Source organism: Amphiprion ocellaris, chromosome 3 (genome assembly GCF_022539595.1).
Source record: "Amphiprion ocellaris isolate individual 3 ecotype Okinawa chromosome 3, ASM2253959v1, whole genome shotgun sequence".
Classification (NCBI taxonomy): Eukaryota; Metazoa; Chordata; class Actinopteri; family Pomacentridae; genus Amphiprion; species Amphiprion ocellaris.
Genome location: NC_072768.1, coordinates 27,977,615 through 27,996,977, shown reverse-complemented (window position 1 = coordinate 27,996,977; position 19,363 = coordinate 27,977,615). Strand labels below are relative to the sequence as shown.

General features: G+C 38.2%; 1 protein-coding gene across 1 annotated transcript in view; it reads left to right on the top strand.

Moving 5' to 3' along the window:
- lrp5 (low density lipoprotein receptor-related protein 5) overlaps positions 1-19,363 on the top strand; it is a 140,421-nt gene that overhangs the window by 21,212 nt on the left and 99,846 nt on the right. The window contains exons 4-5 of the mRNA XM_023267413.3: positions 7,641-7,709; positions 11,371-11,499. Coding sequence (XP_023123181.1) covers positions 7,641-7,709; positions 11,371-11,499 — 198 coding nt within the window. The remainder of the gene's footprint in view (positions 1-7,640; positions 7,710-11,370; positions 11,500-19,363) is intronic.

Here is a 19,363-nt window from a genome sequence, read left to right as displayed (position 1 = left end):
TAGGTTGAATAGATTTTACTATTTATTTAAGTGTATAGTAGCACAGACCTTTTTTTTTACGATTGTATTGCACTTTTACATTTCTTATTCTAACTTTTGACTGTTCTCATTTTTTTACCTCATGCATTTGTTTGCATTCTTGGTTATACCTTACAATATGTGATAAGCTGAGAGAAACATGCTTGTTTGTTGATTCAGAGGTATTGCCTTTTCCAATAGGTGTGTCCACATTATCAATCATGTGACATAATGGAGTGAAATTATTGTTAAATGCTTCAACCATGTAATTTATTTATTAATAATCCACCCATCTTTGGCAATTGGTGGAAGCGGTGTTACTTCTTTCCAGAGTGCTGTACCACAACCATTACAGTTTCAATTCAGTTAGTTCAATTCAGTTCAGTTCAGTCAAGCAGGATAGCAGATGGAAAAAAAGATAAAATACAATACATGAGAGAACAATGAACACTTTGGAGATTGGTGAGGCCAGAAACTGCAGATCAGAGACATGTAGCTCCAGGTCCAGAGACACCTGTAGAGAACAAACACAAATTACAGAGAGAAGACAGAGTTAATGATAATGCAATGGTGGTATATAAACTGTATGAAAGACAGAGGAAAAGTGCTTAATGCACAATGAGAAAGCCCCTGTAACAGGCCAGATTAACCCCCCAGCCAAGGTATACCCGGGTATAAACTGGGACCAGAGTATACCCCAGAGTATACTTTGGCCTAGGTCAGTTTATATCCCTCTAGGCCAAAGTACACCCTGGGCTATACTGTGGCCAAGTCCAGTTTGTACCTGTTGACACATAAAGATTAAGCATGTTAAACTCTTAATTGTGAAGTTATTTAGAGTTTTTTTTTTTTTTAACCAAAAAGGTATGCTCAGCAAGCAAATCATTCTGAAAGAACATAATTAGAATGTCCTTGAGGTAAGTACAATTAACAAAGTTTAAACCAAGGGAAAAACTGAATTGCATACTAAGATAAAATTATGCTGTAGGCAAAACATTATCAGAGAAGATGTTGGCTGTTGTTAATTTCAATTGTTACTGTATATCTAATTTCAATTGTTACTGTATATCTGATTTCAGTACAATATCTAGATTTCTTTTGTATTCTGCTCAAATTAAGATTAGCTTGATTTGTGCTCCATAAATAAACGATTACATAAGCATAATATCTCTTAATATATTTTGCCTAAAATCTGTCCATCCATTATCTATACACAGCTTAGTCCTCATTAGGGTCACGCTGGCTGGAGTCTATCCCAGCTGACTTAAGGTTAAGGTAAGGCACACCGTGGACAGGTCACAAGTCTGTCACAGGACTACATATAGCGACTAACAAACACACTCACATTCACACCTACGGACAATTTAGAATCACCAGTTAACCTCAGCGTGTTTTTGTACTGTGGGAAGAAGCCTGAGAACCTGGAGAAAACCCACACATATGCACAGGGAGAACATGCAAACTCCATGCAGAAAGATCCCAGACCCAGGCTGGGATCTTCTAGTTGCAAGGCAACTGTACTAACCACTGAGCCACTGTGCAGTTCTATATTGCCTAAAATTTTTTATTTAATTTCATTGATTTGTTTAAATTAGGATAAAATTCATTTGATTGATGTCATGGGATGTATTTTAGCCTGGAAGGGTATATTCTAGGCTAGAGTATTTCAGCCCCTGGGGTATAAATTAGGCTAATTTGGCCTGTTACACACAGATGTCTTAGTTTAAGCTCAAATCAAAGACAATGCAAAGAGATATTATACTGAAATCTGTTATACAGAAACAATTGAAAGCAACACCAGCCAATGTGGATGTTCTTTCATAATATTTTGCTTAGATTTTTCTTGGTTTTCAATTCAGTTTTTCCTTTGATGTGAAATTTTTCCCCCCAATATTTTTATTGGTTTTCAACTTTTATAAAGAAACGTGAACAAAACAAGACAAATGATAATATACATAAAGAACATAGATCAAAACACAAACCCCCACACACACGCCCATTCACGCCTAGTAGACCTGCACCAAATGACACATATATGCATATATATCTACACATACATAACCAAGTAACATGTACATAACAGTAATAATAATTAAACATAAAACAGTAATAGCTGGAATGTCATGTCCTTGTTTTCCAGATATTATAACATTCATATACAGTTTCCATAATTGTACAAATTCCTCCAGTTCTCCTTTGGTAATGCAAGTCACTCTTTCCAATCCGATGCATTCTGATTGTTCTTTTATCCATTGTTTTATAGAAGGAGCTTCCATATCTTCCAGGTCCAGGCAATAGCTCCCCTGACATGCAACAGTCCAAAGTCCAACACTTTAGTTTGTTTCGTACTATATGCAAAATCTTTGGGATATATTCCCAGTATACAAAGTTTGGCACAAAAAGGAATCTTGAAGTTAAATACCTCAGACAATCAATTGATGACCTCATTCAAAAAATCTTTTTATCTTTGACCACTCCCATAAATAGTGAATAAGAGTTCCTTTATTATCTTGGCATTTAGCACACGTATCAGGAATATGACTTGACATATGATAGAGTTGTCAGGGGTTATATAAACCCTTGTTAGCCATTTATATTGTAGTAGCTTCAGTCACATATTTATGGTTTGTTTTTTGGGCCTTCAGACACTCCTCGTTCCAGTCTGTTTTATCTGTGTCTTCTTGTATGTCATTTCTCCATGCATTCAATGTGTCTATTGAGAGTCCTTGGAATTTGACAGATTATATTTTGACAATAGGCATTTCTCTCCCTGTTTTCCCATTTTCTAAATTAATGATAATTCAGGTAAACACATAATTTCTTTAGACTTAGATGACAATTGTTTTTTTTAACCTGCAAATATTTGTAAAAGTGTTTTTGCTGAATTTGATATTTTTCTGATGGGTCACTGAATGTAAGCAATTTTCCATTAATATACAGATCCTTAATTGCCTGGATGCCCTTAGTTTTCCATAATTTGAATCCTCCATTTTTTCTGCCAGGTACAAACTGATCATTATTCCATGGAGGGGTAAACTGGGACATAGTAGCGGATTCTCCCACATTTTTTAAGAAGGGTTTTTTATTTGTTTTTTAAGTTTATGTAAATCTGCGGCATAAGGATAATTGATTATTGGTATTTCTGGAATAGATTGTTGTTCAATATTTACCCAGGCTGGAGGTGATTTTATATAAAATTAATGTGAAGCTGATGTCAGCTGTGCTGCCATATAGTACCATCTTAAATTTGGAATTTGTAATCCCCCTCTTTTATAGGGCAGGTATAGTAATTTAAGGTGTAGTCTTGCTTTCCTATTATTCCAAATTAATTGGCTAAATACCTTATTTAAGTTATCCAATGAAGAAGGTGGTAATGGCAAGGGAAGGGTCTGAAAGTAATGTAAAAATTTCGGCAAAATTGTCATTTTTATAATATTTATTCACCCTATCATGGATATGGGTAAATTTGACCATTGATTTAATGCTTCTGTGACATCTTTTCCCAGGGGGTTATAGTTTGCAGTAACTATTTTGTTTATATCTGGAGTAATTTTAATCCCTAAGTATTTAAAACCATCTGTTGCAATTGTAAATTCAGTGTTTAGAGTAGGATTTTTTCTGTCTTCTTCATTCAAAAACATAGGTACAGATTTTGTGTTACTGATTTTATAACCCAAAAATTCACCAAACTCATCAATCAAGCTCACCAAGTTGGGGAGGGTGTTATTGACATCTGTCAGGGAAAAAATATATACCATCTGCAAAAAGTGAAATAAGATGATTTAGTCCTCCAATATTGATACCTGATATTCCTTCTTGAGTTCTCACTGCAACGGCCAAAGATTCCAAAGTTAATGTGAACAGTAATGGGACAGCGGATATCCTTGTCTAGTTGAGCGCTGTAAACTAAAGGGTTTTGAGATATTATTGTTAGTAAGCAGTAGGATTTATATATAACAATCTAACCCATTAAATAAATGTTTCTCTCAGACCAACTCTTGGAAGGAGTTTTAAAAGATAATTCCACTCTATTCTGTCAAATGCTTGACACGTATCTACTGCCAGCATTGCTGTATCTTTTGCATCCTGTTTCTCAAATAATATATTTAGAACACGTGTGATATTGTGATAGCTTTGTCTTTTTTAAATAAATCCTTGTTGATCATCAGCAGTCAAATTGGGCATTAATTTTTGATTCGAACTTTGTTCATTGTAATTAGCTCAAGGACATTCTAGTTGTATTCTTTCAGAATGATTTGCCTCCAGAGCAGGCTTCTTTGTAAAAAAAAAAAAAAAAAAAAAAAAAATACTAAATAACTTAATGATTAAGAGTTTAACATGCTAAATCTTTATGTGTCAACAGATACAAATGGATCTTGACCAGTTTATACCCCGGGGTATTCTTTGGCCTGGAGGAATATAAACTGGCCTACGCCAAAGTATACCCAGGGTATAAACTGGTCTAGGCCAGAATATACCTGGGTATACTTTGGCCGAGGGGTTAATCTGGCCTGTTACACCCCCAGCAGTTTAAAGGAAAATTAAGCCTGATCTCAAAAGAACAGAGGGTGTCTGCCTCCCAAACCCAAACTGGGAGCTGATTCCACAACAGAGGAGTCTCATAACTGATGGCTCTGCCTCCCATTCTGCTTTTGAAAACTCTGGAAACCACAATTAAACTTACAGTCTGAGAGTGAAATTCTCTGTTAGGATGATATCATACAATAAGGTCACTAAGATAAGGTGGAGATTGGTCATTAAGAAGTTTATGTGTGAGAGGAAGGACTTTTTTTTCTGGATTTTATGGGGAACAAATGAAGAGAACCAAACAATCAATCAATCGAAATTTATTTATAGAGCACTTTACAACACTCAAGGTGACCAAAGTGCTTTCCAGTTAAAATCAAACAGTAAAATTATAAATAAAAGCAAATTAAAAGAAAGCAACAATAGAAAATGTCAAGTATTAAAAGCCGAGTATTAAAAGCCAGTCTGAAAAAAATACGTTTTGAGCCGGGCTTTGAAAAAGGCAAAGTCATGTCAGGGGGCAGTTTGTTCCAAAAGAAGTTACTTAGTGGTTCCTGCCAAAACTCTGGCTGCAACATTTTGTATGAGCTGGAGGTTTTTAAGAGAATTATTCGGGTATCCTGAAAATAAGGAATTACAATAGTCCAGCCGAGAAGTTACAAGTGCATGAACTAGTTTTTCAGCTTTATTTTTAAGCAGGATGTTCCTGTTTTAATGATCTTGCACTGGTGAAAGAAGGCCGTTTTAAAGACATGTATTATGTGTATGAGATGCTGTGTTCAATGTCAGGGTGAGCTCTGAGAGATTTACAGCAGAGAAGCAGTCCAAGTCTCAGATAGCCATTGCACATAATGAGATATTCATGATTTTTTGTCTTAAAGTCAAAACTTTGAAGAATTATGAGCTATTATGAAGGTCATGGAGTCATTAATACTGAGTTCCAAACAAATGCAATGCTCCACACAGCTGTATGAATGATAGTAATAAGCAGTTCTTTCCTGGAGCGCGTTGGTATGTGTCATTCATCTATCTTTCCCGGGTAAGTGAAATTCTTCTGGATTTGTAGAACGCTACTGCCAAAGCCTACATTTATGAATTATAGCATGTAGCTATTCTTTTATAATTCATTGCCTTCTTTTTCAGATGGGAGACAATGTCAAGGAATATATGCAGTAAAGCTGCAGTCCTATCAACAAGATTATCTACCTGTGTGGGGCTAAAGTTAGAGGAGCTGCTCTGCATTGTGTTTGCATATAACATTGAAGTTAATAATTTTGAAATCATTTCCAGAAATTTAGTAATTGCATTATCAGAGATACATCTGCTGTACTGGACTTCTTGGCACATACCCTGTAATCCATTGTTGTAAATTCAAATGTTATTTAAAAATATTTTGATAAAATTGGGACAGGATTTCTATGCCATATGTCAAACCAAGGTCGCAAGGTGATTGAACAGTGAGTTAATGATTCATTTACATTTTGAGAGAAGCCAACTGAGTCTAACAACGAGCTAAATGCAGAGTTGAAGCTGTCATTCTCAGCGTCTACATAGATGTTAAAGTCACCCACTATAATTAATTTATCTATACTGAGCACTAAATTAGCTAAATCAGATAAAAACATAGTATAAGGAGCAGGTGGTGTGCATACAACAACTACCAGAACTGGCTTTTGTTTTTTCCAATTCGGGTGTGGGACTAAGGGTAAGATTTCCGAATGAGTTAAAACTATGCTTTGACTACTGATTGAGTCATAACTTTCTTGAGTGGGTTTTTGGCTTTCGAGGTCCTCTGACACAAGCTACTGTACGGTCACAACTGGTATTAGATTTAGGCAGATGTGGAGTAATTGTAGGGTAAGTTAAAGTGATACCAATTAATGTAGATTAAGCAGGATTTTAAAGTTTGGCCTGGTTTCTTTGGATATCAGTTGAAGTCGAGACAGAAAACCTTTAGTCTGTTTAGTCTGGTTTACTGGATAAGCAATTAAAATTGATATCTCCAGTAATAGTGAGCATTCTCTCCAACACTGTTATTTCAAGCAGCATAAACTTTTTATCCAGTGACAAGGCACTAAGTGGGGGTACAGTCAAAGAGTTCTTTAAATAAATTAATACTCCTCATTTATTATTGCAGTCACATTCAAATGAATTGTCACCTGCAATGTAAATGTCTTGTATCAAGAGTTTTGGCACTGTACCACATTCCTGCTAGAATAAAGATGAGTTGACCTGTTTCACTCTCTAACACATTTACAAAACCCAATTTTGGAAGCAAACCCCTTATATTTAGATGTAAAATGTAAAATCCAAGGCAGTTCTTAAAAGCTAGGGTTTAATGAATTTAATAATAATATATGTGTTCAGCATAAACGTTAGGAGGACATCTTCTGGCATCTCAGAAAATTAGAACATCGTGAAAAGGTAGATATTTTTCATAATTGAGATGACCTCATTAATACAGGTAGCATGGAGGTGATCAGCCTGTGGCACTGCTGAGGTGTTATTGAAGTCCAGGTTGCTTTCATAGCAGCCTTCATCTTATCTGTATGTAGAGATTGAGTGTTTCTCTTCTTCCTTTTGACAAAACACCATATATTCTAATATTTTAAGATACTGGTTTTCTGAATTTCATAAGCTATAAGCCATGTTCATCTAATCAAGATTTACAAAAAAGGCTTAACATATTTCACTTTATGTGTAATGAGTCTAGAATATTTAAAATTTTTTCTTACTTAAATAACATGAAAAATGCGAACTTGATCTTGATGCTCTAATATTTTTAAGATGCATGAAATACAGGATGGAAGAGAGAAAAACAAAAACTTAAGATGAGTAGATATAGTTGAAATTATAAAAGGAAGTCAGGAAAAAGCAGTAACTGAATTTTTTTATTACTCAGGCTTGGTGTTCAGTTATTAGCGGACAAATGTGACATTTTGCATCTTTTACAAGTTCCAGAAAGCAGAAGATTGAGAAGCTGTCTAAGTAATCTCTGACTCTTTAGTAGTGATAAGCATTAAACGGTAAATACATATTGCAAAATGACTCAGTGTTTGTATTACTGACATATTTCTTCTCATTTTTTCTTTAAGCTACATGTACTGGACAGACTGGGGAGAGGAGCCCAGGATAGAGCGTGCTGGCATGGATGGAAGCAACAGGTAGTGTAACTATAGAAAACCTTATACTTTTGGATTTTAGAGTAATATTAGTAGTATTTTCATAGAACAGTGTCCCCAGTGCATGCGCATTTGCAGCAGTCCCTCCAGGATTTCGCGGGCATTTTTCGAGATTGCTGCTGCCTAAATTGCCAGAGTTCCCAGCAGCCTTTTAAAATAAATTGCGATGTAAGTGGTGATGTTTTAAGCATATTTGTTGCGGTTAAATTGTCAGTCCAGTTGCTAAGAAGTTGCATTTTTTTAAAGCTTTTAGAACATGTTTCAACATTCTTATTGACAATATTTATTCCGAAGCTAATTCTTTAACATGCTCCAACCCATTTACACAAGCTCGCACACCACGGTGGGAAATTGGCACCAGCCACTGATTTAACATGAAGTGGTTTGTACATTTAAAGCACAAAATGATAATTTACTATTGAATGAGTCATATTCGGGCTTATCTGTAAGTGGTTTAAAAAGTTAGTTACGCATCCTGGCACACGCGTATTTACACACACACATTCACAGCTTGTCACGTTATTTAACAAGAAAAACACTCAGAGAGCGCAGTACTCTGCCAAGACTGTTCATTCCTTGACCTTGCACTGAGCACAAACATGTGTTATGCATGTGTACCTTATGTACAGATACTAAATCGCATGGCCTAAATATGTAGCTGGGACTTGATGGGACTTGGAAACACCCCCACAATTTAATCAATTGTTCCTTGTATCATTTCTGATAAGTCCACATTGGTGGATTTGTCGTAGGATGGCAATCATGTGATCGTCAGCAGGCAGCTGAGGCAGCGTTCACTTGTCATGGGTACCGTACTGCTATCAGACGCCATGCCGTTATCTCAATGGGAAATCCTTAACAAATCCGTGGATCCAGACTATAGGCTGTATCACTGCCAAAATCTAATCACTTGGTCCTTGTGTCATTTCTGACCTTCCCTGAAAATTTCATCCAAATCCGTTGGTCCACTTTTGAGTAATGTTGCACAAGACAGACAAATTCACAGAGACACAAGCTGATGTCACATAACTCCTCATCTTTATTCCGTATTATTCTGCCGCGCTCCTTGGCGGAGTAATAATAAAATAAATATTGTAGCATCGGATTTGTGTATGATTGTGTTCACTTGCATTTACTTTTTTTTGTTTATTATTTTGGTGTTTATGTTGTGCCATTGAGCTTATTTCGTTGATTATTTAGTCAGATATTTTATTGTTTTGTGTTTACTTATTGCTCTGCTTGGTGTCCCAGATGTTGGTTCCGCATTCTTATTGTTTTTGGTACAGCTGATTTCATTGTGGTACAGCGGGAGAGCCGGTAAGAGTGCAGTCTGTTTTTGTTGTGCTGAGCGGTGAGTAAAACTTGCAGAAAACTGTCCTGTTGTGCTGGGGATGCAAAAGATAAGAGCATAAAAACTCAAAAATAATTGTAACCCGCCTGACCCACAGCCCTGGAGATGGGTGAGTCAACCAATATTTAAGGGTTACAATATGGTCGCTACTTCGTGGATTTTCGTCTATCACGGGAGGGTCTGGAACGTAAACCCCTGCGATAGACGAGGGATCGCTGTGGTGAATTGTGGTGGAATACAAACGAAAATCATCGACTGACAAACACTTTTCTACCACGAAACATATCAGGAGAATGGCTGAAACGAGCGAACCACAGACCAGAAAAATCACTATGACAGAAGCTGTTGCATCCAGATCTGTTGCGAGCACTGAAAGAATGACGGTAAGTTAGATTAATTACTCCGCCAAGGAACGTGGCGGAGTGATGTGACGATCGCCGTACGTAAATCATTCCTCTGTTAGCAACATTACTCAAAAATGGATTTGGATGAAATTTTCAGGAAACATCAGAAATGACACAAAGACAAAGTGATTAGATTTTGGCATTGATGTGGCTTTGCAAGATATAGCGGCCGGCATGGCGTCACTGTAACCATGACAACAAGTGAACGCTGCATCAGTTCCCTGCTGACGATCATATGATCCTACTACAAATCCACCGTTGCCGACTTACCGCATACAAGGAGTATCAGTAGGCAATGATACAAGGAACAATTGATTGATTGAATTGTGGGGGTGTTTCTGAGTCCCATCAATTCCCGCTGCCTGATACATATTTAGGGCAGGTGATTCACGCACACATGCATAACACACTCCTGTGTTCAGCCCAAGGTCAGAGAGTGAACAGTCTTGGTGGAGTATTGTGCTTTCTGAGTGCTTTTCTTGTTGATTTATATTTTAAGGCTTTAAAAACCCTCCCCACACTGCACATCACTGCAGAGCAACACTATGCCCAGCGATCAGACATCTGTGTGATTGCTGGGCATAGTGATCAGACATCTGTGTGAAACGGACAAGGCCAGATACTGAATGCCGCTATACAATGTGCGCTATACTCAGGGGAGACAGAGGAGACTGATGCTATGGTCGCTGAGCCAATCAGAGCCCAGCGCTGTACGCTACGCATTTTATTTCGAGTAAATATTTTAATATGTTTTAATTTTTTAATTTTTTTTTTTTTTTTACATATTTGTTCTATTGTTTTCAATTTTTTAGGCTAGAAAATGCTTATTTTACCGCAAAAATAATTTAAAAAATATAGCGATCGCAGAGCTGATCTATGACTGAACTGTGGTGCTACAATGCACCACTGGAGTTCAGAGGGTTTAAATGTCATTATTGTGGTTTATGTTAGTGTTCCAGTGTTATTAGTTATTATCTTTTATTTATTGTCTTTTTGTGGTTTAGTCAGCCTAGTTAGTTTAATTAAATGTTATGTTGTCAGGACCATGAGTGGGAAGTGTAGTATGTTTGATGACTTCCTGTCACATTTACACCGTAGCCTCTGTGATAAAATAAAAGCATCTAGCAGTTACATAGTGTATGAAGAGCAGATATCTGTCCTCCAGTGCTACTTTTCAATGCGACTCGCCACAATAATAAATACAGAAAAAATATCTGTACCGCAAAATTCGGCGAGGAACTACTGTATTGCACAGGGTGCAAAACAGTGAGGAACATCAGGGAATTGTTTTTCACGGTCTTTAGCAGTAGTTTTTGTTGGTAAATGAGAGACATTAAAATCAGACATGTCTGGATCTTCAAACCATAAACAAGGAAGTGAATTTGGTGACATGCGTGCATTACATTTGCGCTAGGGACTGCTATGATTGGTGGAACTCATTGAAGATAAGACAAGATAGATAAGTCCTTTATTTCTCCCCACGCCAGGGGAAATTTACATTGTTACAGCAGCTTATGTAGCAATAGACATAGTAATAGGAATAAAACAATAATAGAACAGTAGTAATAATATTTACAGTTATATACAGGGGTGAGAGATGAGGATGAAATAGTACAGTATTGACACATTGTAAGACAATGACAGTATAAACTGGCTTAAAAAAAGTTGCAGTGATTGGACAAAATCGCAAGGTCGTGCAGAATTCACGGAGATTGCTTGAATTCGCGTGAACTGTTGCAATTGCAACATCACAAATTCATAATGGGACTGTTACAGGTACTGTAATTATTATTAAAGAGTAAGAAAAAATGTATTTTAAGCAATGTTTGAGAAAATACTGGTTCCTCTGATGTATTCATTTTGTGCCCCTCTGTTCATCCTGTGACAGAAAACTGATAGTGAATGTGGACATATACTGGCCCAACGGTCTCACCATAGACTTGGTGGAACAGAAGTTGTACTGGGCTGATGCCAAACTCAGCTTCATTCACAGAGCTAACCTGGATGGATCTGCACGGTATGGAACTCATGTGTGTGTGTGTGTGTGCGCGCGCGCGTGCGTGCGTGCGTGCATGTGTGTGCGTGCACGGTATGGAACTCGTGTGTGTGTGTGTGTGTGTGTGTGTGTGTGTACGTGCGTGCGTGCGTGAATTGTGTTAGTGAAACATTTGCACACTGCGACATAAGCACTGTCATGGAAATGGATAAATCACAGATAAACATCACAGACAATTTTAAAATACAATACTGAAACCTTAAAAATCAGTGGGTAACATTTTGTGTTTTTCCAAGTTCTCCCAACAGAACACGATCAGGGAGGGGAGAGAGAAAAATAACTTTACAGACAGAGTAGAAGAAAACCTAGAAAGAGCAATCCAACACAAATAGAGCTGCGGTGTGAGGGGCCCAGTCTAAACACACAGCTCTACACAAGCTCTGAGTGCATTTCTCTCATGGCTCAGAATTTCCTTTCCCCTTTCAGTGCATCTATCATCAGCTGCCTCATGCAAACTCCAGAAGATAAAGTTCATGCCAAATTGACTCTTGTGGACCTTCGCATATTTGCGAATGCGTCAAGTAAAACGCTGGTCTTACAGTGTTTTGCGTAAGCCAGTGTACTTTAGCTGTAGCAAATAGCAGAGAGATGGGTGCAAAAGTGGGGGAACTTCATAGATTTGCACACTCAAGGGGAAGCAATGGTGCAGAGTCACATCTATGGCATTTTTTTAAGGTAAAAAAGGAATTTTTTTTTCTCAAATCATTGCTAAATTTGTAACTTTGATACACAGAGATTACTTTTTAGAGGTTTTAAAGAGATGCTTAAATAATTTAAAGCTCCTGTTAGACATGCACTCCTTTCCATTAATCTAACTGAATGTATCTGTTTCATGTGTGAATAATAATTTGCTCCATTTTACCTCTGATGAAGACACAGTAGTGTTAAAATGTTAGTCTGTTTGCATAGATAAAAGATGTGAATTAAACAGGTTGCTCTTGTCCCCTTTATTTACACTTTGAAAATTTGCTATCCCAAGTGAAGAAGCACCTTTATTAATAAGCATTTGATCCCTTTCCCACCAGCAAGAATTGTGGCTCCCCTAGATTGGCTATAGGGCCAAGAGGTATACATATTAACCTGTTCTGCATCAGAAACTCATAATCTGAAATAGTTACGTGTACATGTGTGAAAGAAACCTTTCCAAGGAATCACATTTTGTATCTTCAACTTTACTACCATGGGCAAGACCAAAGAGCTATCCAGAGACATTAGAGACAAGATTGTGGAGCTTCACGTGGCTGGAAAGGGCTACAAGACTATCAGCAAGCTACTTGGTATGAAGGTGACGACTGTTGGTTTGAAATCCTGCAGTGCCCGCAAGGTCCCCCAGCTAAAGAAGGCACATGTACAGGCCCATCCGAAGTTTGCCAATTAGCATTTGAACAATGCTTAGGAAGCTTGGAAGAATGTGAATTGGTCAGATGAGACTAAAATTGAAGTCTTTGGCATCAATTGTCGTGTTTGGAGAAAGGAAAATGCTGACTGTGACTCCAAGAGCACCATCCCCACAGTCAAGCATGGAGGTGGAAACAGTATACTTTTGGGCTGTTTCTCTGCCAAAGGCATAGGATGACTGCACCTCATTGATGGAACAATGAATGGAGCAATGTACCAAGAAATCCTGAGCACTAATCCCCTTCATTCAGTCAGAGCACTTAAAATGGGTTGTGGGTAGGTCTTCCAGCAAGATAATTGGTAAGGTAACAAAGAGTGGTTCAAGAAGAAGCACATTAAGGTCATGGAATGGCCTAGCCAGACCTTAATCCAAAAGCAAATCTATGGAGGGAGATGAAGCTTCGCATTTTTAAGCCACAGCCTCGGAACCTTAAGGATCTAGAGAAAATCTGCAAAGAGGAATGATCTAAAATACCTCTTGAAATATGGGAAAACTTGGTGACCAACTACAAGAAATGTCTGGGATGTCTGTGGTTGTGAACAAAGGTTAATCCACCAAGTACTGAGTCATGATCAAATACTGAGACTATCGGTCAGAAGCTTTAAAACGCCCCAATTTTTCCTTTTTTTTTTGAAATTCATGTAGGTCAAGTCCAATGAATAGCTTGAAATACTATACAAAGGTAAGTGGTAAATTGCCAGAGTTAAAAAAAAAAGTTGTAAGGTTACCCAAATCTGAAAAATAATGTGCATTTCACACTTGTGCAAAAAGGCCTTTTTCAGGGAACAAGAAATGGGCTATCAACTTGAAGATGGAGGTTGATCAACCCTTTAAAGTTGCTGCTACCAATTCCTACAGATGTCCCAACTTTTCTTGATTACTTACAACTCCCTCTGTCTGCATAGAAGTAGTGTCGGAACACACTGTGCCACCATAATCTTGAGAGCATTATTTGAACAGTATTGTATTGCCGAAAGTAGTGTGTTGCTATAAAAATGGCGAAGAAAAGGCAATTAACACAGCTCTAGGATTTTTCTCAGCAGCGGCGGCATGCTCTCCAGGAGCTGTGGTGGCATAAACAAATGGCACTTGACTGCAGATTTTACTTGTACAACCTATTTATTGAACGACCAAAAAAAAATAAATAAATTGAACAAGCTCATCTGAAAATGCAGTCAGCAGTTACATCAAGGCGTGTAGATATTAGTTTAATGTTATCAATTAGTTTACTCAACATTAGCAACACTGAATTGGCATTGGGCCCAATTAACTTAAGCTAATAAACATCAATGGCATCAATATTTTGCGAATGTCTATTGAACTTGTAAACTCTATTATGAGTTATCTTAAGTTAATAACTTTTCTCCGGTAAGTCCTTACCCTATTTTCTAAGACGACACTCCTCTAACTCTCCCTGACCTAGTGCCTGGGTGCTTGACGTGATGTTGCTTTCAAGGTCATGCTCTCACGAGTACTTAACATCGTATTAACCCGACGTATCAAAGAGAACATACTGAGCAAGGTAGTTATCTATGGTTTACCTTAGTGCTTACGAGTACCCAACACAGTGCAGGACTCTGCTGTGAAGGTGGAGACATGTGGCGGTGGTGTATTTGCGACAATAAAAAAAAAAAAGAAATTTGAAGGAGCAGCTAGGATTTAGGAATGGTGGCCTGCCACTCCTATATGAATGTAGAGGAAACACTGTAACAATAGATGAGAGACAGACCATCATAACTCTAAATATATAGGTCTTTCCTACAGAGAAATTGTTAAGAAAGTCAAGGTGTCAGTACAGTTTTCTTCACTATTAAAAAGCACTCAGAAACTGGGGGAAACTCTGACAGGAAGAGGTCTTGAAGACCCAAAACGACAACAGAATCAGAACACAAGTTTCTGAGAGTCAACAGCTTGCATGATAGGCAGCTCACAGGACAACAACTTAAAGCACTGTTTCATAGTGGTCGTAGTAAGTAAGTCTCAGTTTCAACTGTGAAGAGAAGACGAAGTTGCAGGTTTGACAGGTTGAGTTGCAGCAAGAGAACCATTGCTAAGATGTCAGAATAAGAAAAATAGGCTTGCCAGGGCCATGAAACACAGCCAATGGCATACTGAAGACTGGAAGAAAATATTATGGACTGATGAATCAGAATTTGAAATCTTTGGTTCATCATGTCGGATTTTTGAAAGCCATCAAGAAGGCAAAAGGTTGGTTCCTCAGTGTGTGACATCAACTGTCAAACATGGAGGAGGAAGCGTGATGGTCTGGGGCTGTTTTGCTGATCCAGTGACTTGTACAGAGTGAGAGGTACCCTGAACCAAAATGGCTACCACAGTATTCTGCAACACCATGCACTACCCTCTGGTATGTGCCTAATTGGTCAGGGTTTCATTCTACAGCAAAATAGTGACCCAAAACATAAGTCCTAGCTATGCCAAAACTACCTTAGGAAAAAAGAACAAGATGGTAAGCTTGAAAACATGGAGTGACTAGATCCAGACTTAAACCCCATTGGGCTGGTTTGGGATGAACTGGAAAGAAGAGTGAAAGCAAAGCAACCTACAAGTGCCACACATTTATGGGAACTTCTGCAAACAGAGTTGGGAAGAACTTTCTGAAGAATATTTGATTTCCATTGTGGAAAGAATGCCATGGGTGTGTTCAGCTATTTTATCTGCCAAAGGTGACTAATTTGATGTCAAAAGTTTAGAATACATTTTGGTTTCTAAATAGATTTTTTTTTAACTTAATTTGCTTTCATTTCAGAGTACAATGGGACATGAACATGCATAATTTCCAGAAAAACTGGAAACATTTGGGTGTTCTAAAACTTTAGACTGGTAGCGTAATCAGCTGGAAATGAATTCATAACTGTTAGAAAATTAGTTTTTCCTGGATTTTTTGTTTATATAGTGCCAATTACAATTCAAATTGTCTCAAGACACTTTACAGAACCCATACACCTGAACCCCCAGAGCAATCCCTAAGGCGACAGTGACAAGAAAAAACTCCCTTTTAACAGGAAGAAAACTTGAGCAGAACCCGGCTTGTATGGGGGGTACCCATCTGCTGCTGGCCGGTGGGTTGAGAGAGACAGAAGAGGAAGAGGGGTTGGGGGAGAGAGAGGGATGGGAGAAGAGGGGGGTGGGAGACAAGGAAACATGTAACACACATTGGGATACATGCATGATCAGAGTAACTTAGATGATACATACAAAGTACAAGCCAACATTGAAACTGATTCATAAGTTTACTGTTATAGTGTAAGGCTCTGGCATTAAATATACTACATATATAGCTGGTAGTAAGATGCAAACAGTGTGTAGATGAGCATATCAAGTATAGTAAGGGCGATGCAGAGTAGATCGGTGGAAATGCGCAGTTGGAAGCAGTGGGCTGGAGGAAAGACAGCAGTAGCATCCCACAGTGGACATGATGGAGACTAAGCCAGTTGATAGGACAGCAACCACAGATCAGAAGCATCCAGCGCCAGGACCAGGGACACTCGGAGAAAGGACTATAGCAATATAACTAAGGGCATAACTAAGGGACATCGAAGAAGAAGTCAATTGTGCCCCATATCTGCGGACTCCAATTGACCCCCTTGGGGTCACCCAAGTCAGCCCTAACTATAAGCTTTGTCAAAGAGGAAGGATTTAAGCCTGGTCTTAAAAATAGAGCGGGTCTCCGCCTCTTGAACCCAAACTGGGAGCTGATTCCACAGGAGAGGCACCTGATAACTGAAGGCTCTGCCTCCTATTCTACTTTTAGAAATTCTGGGAACCACAAGTAAGCCTGCAGTCTGAGAGTCAAGAGTTCTGCTAGGATGATATGGTACTGTCAGGTGTTTAGGATAATAGAGTTTAGGATTAGGTTGGTCGTTAAAAGCTTTATACGCCAGGAGAAGGATTTTAAATTCTTTTCTGGATTTCACAAGAAGCCAATGAAGAGAAGCCAGTATAGGAGAAATATGATCTCTCTTACTAACTCCCGTCAGTACTCTCGCTGCAACGTTTTGGATCAACTGTAGGTGTTTCAGAGGGTTAGTGGGACATCCTGGCAGTAAGGAATTGCAATAGTCAAGCCTGAAAGTAACAAATACATGGACAAATTTTTCTGCATCATTCTGAGACAGGATGTTCCTGATTTTTACAATATTTCTCAAGTGAAAAAAGGAAGTCCTGCAGATTTGTTTGATGTGTGAGTTAAAGGACATGTCCTGGTCAAAAATAACACCGAGGTTCCTCACAGTAGTACAGGAGGCCAATGTAATGCCATCTAGAGTAAATATATGCTTTGATAGCGAATGTCTAAGATGTTTGGGGCCAAATACAATTGACTTCAGTCTTGTCTGAATTTTGTAGTAGTTAAAATTACAGGTCATCCAGGTCTTTATGTCCTTCAGACAATATTGCAGTCTGGCTAGCTGGTTAGTTTCATCTGGCTTCATGGATAAATACAACTGCATGTCCTCAGAATAACAACAGAAATTAATACAGTGCTTCGTAATAATATTGCCTAAAGAATAGAATAGCCACTTTATTGTCAACAAAAATATACACAAGTTGGTGCACATTATGACTGAAATTCCGATGTAACAAGCTCGCCATCGGACTGATAAATACAAAAACAAACAAAGGAAGCATGTATAATGTAAACAATATCGATCCTAAGACAGAACGCTGAGGAACTCCATGATTAACATTACCATGCTTGTTGGCGTGCACAAACTGGAATCTGTCTGATAAGTAGGATTAAAACCGGTCCAGTGCTGTCCCTTTAAATGCCAATAACATGTTCTAGTCGCTGTAGTAAAAGTTTGTGGTTGATCGTGTCAAATGCCACACTAAGGTCCAACAAAACAAGTACAGAGACCAGTACATTATCTGATGCTATGAGAAGGCCATTAGTGACTTTCACCAAAGCTGTTTCTATGCTATGATGCGCTTTGAAGCCTGACTGAAGCTCTTCAAACAAGTTATTCCTTTGTAAGTGTTCACATAATTAATTTGCAACAGTTCTGTCAAGAATTTTAGATTGGATATAGGTCTATAGTTAGCTGAAACATTTGGATCAAGAGTAGACTTTTTAAGAAAAGGTTTGATTACAGCAACCCTAAAGCTTGTGGTACATAGCCTGTGATGAAAGAGATATTGATCAAATCTAACATTGAAGAATTAATTGAAGGTAAAGCCTCCTTGAATAGTCTAGTTGGGATAGGGTCTAGAAGATGGTCTAGATGAAGACACTGTTCAAATTATCTCAGAGAGATGTATAGAAGTGAAGAAGTCTACATATTCGTCAGGTCTTACAGCCATTTCTAAAGCAACTGTACATAGTGATATATCTGTGACAGTTGTAGGAAGGGTGAGATGATTTATTTTTTCTCAAGAAATCATTACTGCTCAGAGCTAATGGAATACAAAGCTCAACAGAGCTCTGACTCTTTGTCAGCCTGGCTACAGTGGTGAAGAGAAACCTGGGATTGTTCTTGTTCTCCTCTATTAATGATAAATAATATGCTGTCCTGGCATCACGAAGAGATTTTTTTCTAAATCACTAGACTATTATTCCAAGCTACGTAAACTTCTTCTAAACTAGTGGGATACCATTTCCTTTCCAGTTTTCGCGATGCCACCTTTAAAGTCCGCAGCTGGGAATTATGCCAGGGAGCAGGTCCTCTCTGAGACATAGCTTTCTTTTTCAAAGGTGCAACGCTATTGAGTGTCTGGCTGCAGCATTGTTAACAAAATAATCCACTTCTGTGGGGGTAAAGTTGTAATATTTGCCTTCTATTTTATCCATAAATGGTGCTAAAGTAAATACTGATGGTATTACTTCATTAAATTTGGTTACAGCATTGTCAGACAGACATCTACTGTAATGATATTTATTCTCAATTGCTGAATAATCCATTGTTGTAAATTGAAAATTTAAAAAAAAAAAAAAAAAAATAGACAGAAAAGGCTTCCGGGGAAATACTATTAGCTGTTCAGTTTCTTTGCTATAAGTCACAACAAGGTCAAGCGGGTGATTAAAATTGAGTTGGTTTGTTTACATGTTGAGAAAAGCTAATTGAGTCTAATAATGAATTAAATGCAGTCATAAGGCTGTCACTGTCAATGTCAGTGAATGTTAAAGTCACCCATAATAATGACTTTATCTGAACTGAGCACAAAGTCAGATACTGTGCTGAAAGTCAGATACTAGAGAGACCAGCTCACCCAGCCCTGACAACATCAGTGGTCATGTGCTCAGGCACTGTGTGGAACAGCTGGGAAGTGTTTTTCAGACCCTCTTCCAAAACTGCCTTGACAGCTGTACAGTTCCTCAGTTGTGGAAACATTCCACAGTCATCCCCATCCCATGAAGAGTACAACCAAAGTGCTCAATGACTTCCGACCTGTGGCTCTCACCTCCCTCGT